The sequence below is a fragment of the Habropoda laboriosa genome, unplaced genomic scaffold, assembly GCF_001263275.1.
Source record: "Habropoda laboriosa isolate 0110345459 unplaced genomic scaffold, ASM126327v1 scaffold54, whole genome shotgun sequence".
NCBI classification, from domain to species: domain Eukaryota; kingdom Metazoa; phylum Arthropoda; class Insecta; order Hymenoptera; family Apidae; genus Habropoda; species Habropoda laboriosa.
The window spans coordinates 321,442-323,744 of NW_017100156.1; the positions used below are offsets into that span (position 1 = coordinate 321,442).

Consider the following 2,303-nt stretch of genomic DNA (forward strand, 5'->3'; position numbering starts at 1 on the left):
TCTTAATCGGTTTAAAAATTTTAAAACACTGTTATTTTTGACAATAATAATCATCGATTGAATATAAATATTATTCTAAAATTCAGTATTTCATTTTTAAAAATTGACTGCTTCAATCCGACCCAAAAAAAAGCTCAAAGCAACGAATTCTCCCTCACACCACTCCACAGAGTAAGAAAAAATGTTTAAAGAGAAAAATCGCTCTTTACTTTGGTCTAAGAATCCCTGCGATCCTCTTCTTCCTCCTTCTTCATTTCAATGCCTTCTCGGTTTGCCCCAATTGTTTCTCCCAAATCTTCCTTTTGTTCATTGGGAATTATTTCTTTTTCAATTTCCTGTTTTACTTCTTCTTTCACAACTACTTCCTCTTCCTTTGCAGGTTCTTCTTTTTCTTCAACATTTGCGGAAGTTGATTCTTGTTCCTTTGACTCCTCTGTTTCCTCCCCAGATGGACTTACATTAGTCCACCTAGATTTTCGCCCCCTGTTTCGATTTTCTCTTTCCATGTTTTGATTGTTGGGATGTTTAATACCACCCTTTTTATCTCTGAGGTTATCTCTTTGCGAGTGGTTGTCTGAGTCAGAAGACCAGGAACCAGAAGGAAGTTCTTGATTTCTCCAAGGAGCAGCAGACTCTGGAGGAATAATAGATGGTGGGCCCATAGGGCCAAAAGGTGGTCTGACATGAGGACGAATATCATCAAAGGGAGGTCTGAAAAAGGCATCTGGTTCTCGAGGATCAAAAGGTGGTCCACGGGGACCAAAAGGCCTCATACCAGGACGAAGAGGACGAGGCCCCAAGCCTCGTGGATGGAACATTAATGGACCTAGAAAAAGAACGCTTACTGAACTCCTATTTATTATAAAAGCATAAAACCACTCGAAAGTGACTTAAGTATGAACAAAAAAATTAACAAATTTTAAATATTCTTTAACAGCTTATGAAATTGTGTAATTTTCCTTATAGAAAAAGAATTCTTCTTACCTGGTCCACGAGCTCCTATAGGTGCTGGTCGAGGTCCAAATCCGTCGGGATGTCCAGGTCTAGGTCCTCTGGGTCCCATTATTGGAGGCATCCCAAAAATAGGATCGATTCCAAAGAATTCTCGTCTCCTAGGTTCAAAATCACCTCGATCGAGATGTCCTCTTGGATCAAAACCGTCCTGAAGTCGTGGATCAAAACCATCTCGTCTGATTTCGTAATCGAAACGATCTCGATCGTCGAGCGGTCTTCTTCCTCGCACTTCAGACCTATCGAATTCCTCCCTTTGGCAAATATTTAGTCAATAATCCAATTATTTAAAATTATTGTTAGATTCTTTCAAAAAATATAGCACTAGAAATAAAATTTATATTCAGTGCTATTTATATTCAAAATGTATAATAACTCCTAACTACACATATAATAATATGTATTGGCAATACAAACAAGGAAAATCTTAAAAATTATATACAATAAATACAAATTGTGTTTTACCTTTGTTCTCTAAGTGGGCCAAGTCTACCGAAATCTTCTACTCTTTGTTGCCCATGTATCCTATTATCAAATTCTTCTTGATACATCCCTCCTTGCAACCTCGGAACATCCATATATTCCTCGTGTATCTGTGATCCCCTATGACCTCTACCAAAACTCTGCCTATCTCTTTGTTGCTGATATTCTCTTGGATCTTGAGGATTTCGAAAATCTGGAGGTCGTGCCGGGAAATCACTTCTTTCCTGGGGCAAACCAAACTTTGGCAAATCCATCAAAGAAGATAAGGGTTCACCGCGTGCTGATCGAGAATCATCAAAACTTCTATCGGATCTATCTCGATCTTGTCGATTACGAGGAATTATTCTATCGACTCGATCTTCAAGCGGAAGTGTTCCATCAGCTAATTGACGTAGGCGATCAGCCAAACTCGGTTTACCATCCTTTTTTGGAGTAGATTCATTTTCCTAAAAATAAATGTTTGTAATTTAAATCGATCGAATTATTTTATACTATTTTTCTTACTTTATAATGTTTAATACTTCTGATTAAACTAAACTTTGTTTAAGTTGTTTAAAACTTAATCAATAAAATCTTTGCTTCAACATTGTTAATTTAGTCTCCATTTAATAAGAAATAATTACCTGAAGATTCTGAGTTTGTGGATTTCCTTCCCGATTTTCTCTGTTTTCTCTTTCTCTTCTATCATCTCTATCTCTGTCTCTAAGATCTCTTCTGCGATCACGTCCTCGATCTCTTCCTCTACCTCTATCTCTCCCACGATCCATTCTGGAATCATTACCTTCTCTATCTCTGTGAGATAAGTGTGT

At 37.4% G+C, this 2,303-nt stretch overlaps 1 protein-coding gene across 1 annotated transcript in view; it reads right to left on the reverse strand.

The window, feature by feature from the left end:
- Positions 1 to 214: 214 nt before the first annotated feature.
- The window catches only part of LOC108576550 (splicing factor, arginine/serine-rich 15), a 6,724-nt gene continuing 4,635 nt past the window's right edge, over positions 215 to 2,303 (reverse strand). Inside the window, exons 15-18 of the mRNA XM_017939568.1 lie at positions 2,118 to 2,297; positions 1,477 to 1,940; positions 985 to 1,265; positions 215 to 826 (exon numbers count right to left, since the gene is read on the reverse strand). Of these exons, the coding sequence (XP_017795057.1) occupies positions 216 to 826; positions 985 to 1,265; positions 1,477 to 1,940; positions 2,118 to 2,297 (1,536 nt within the window). The 3' untranslated portion in view covers position 215. The remainder of the gene's footprint in view (positions 827 to 984; positions 1,266 to 1,476; positions 1,941 to 2,117; positions 2,298 to 2,303) is intronic.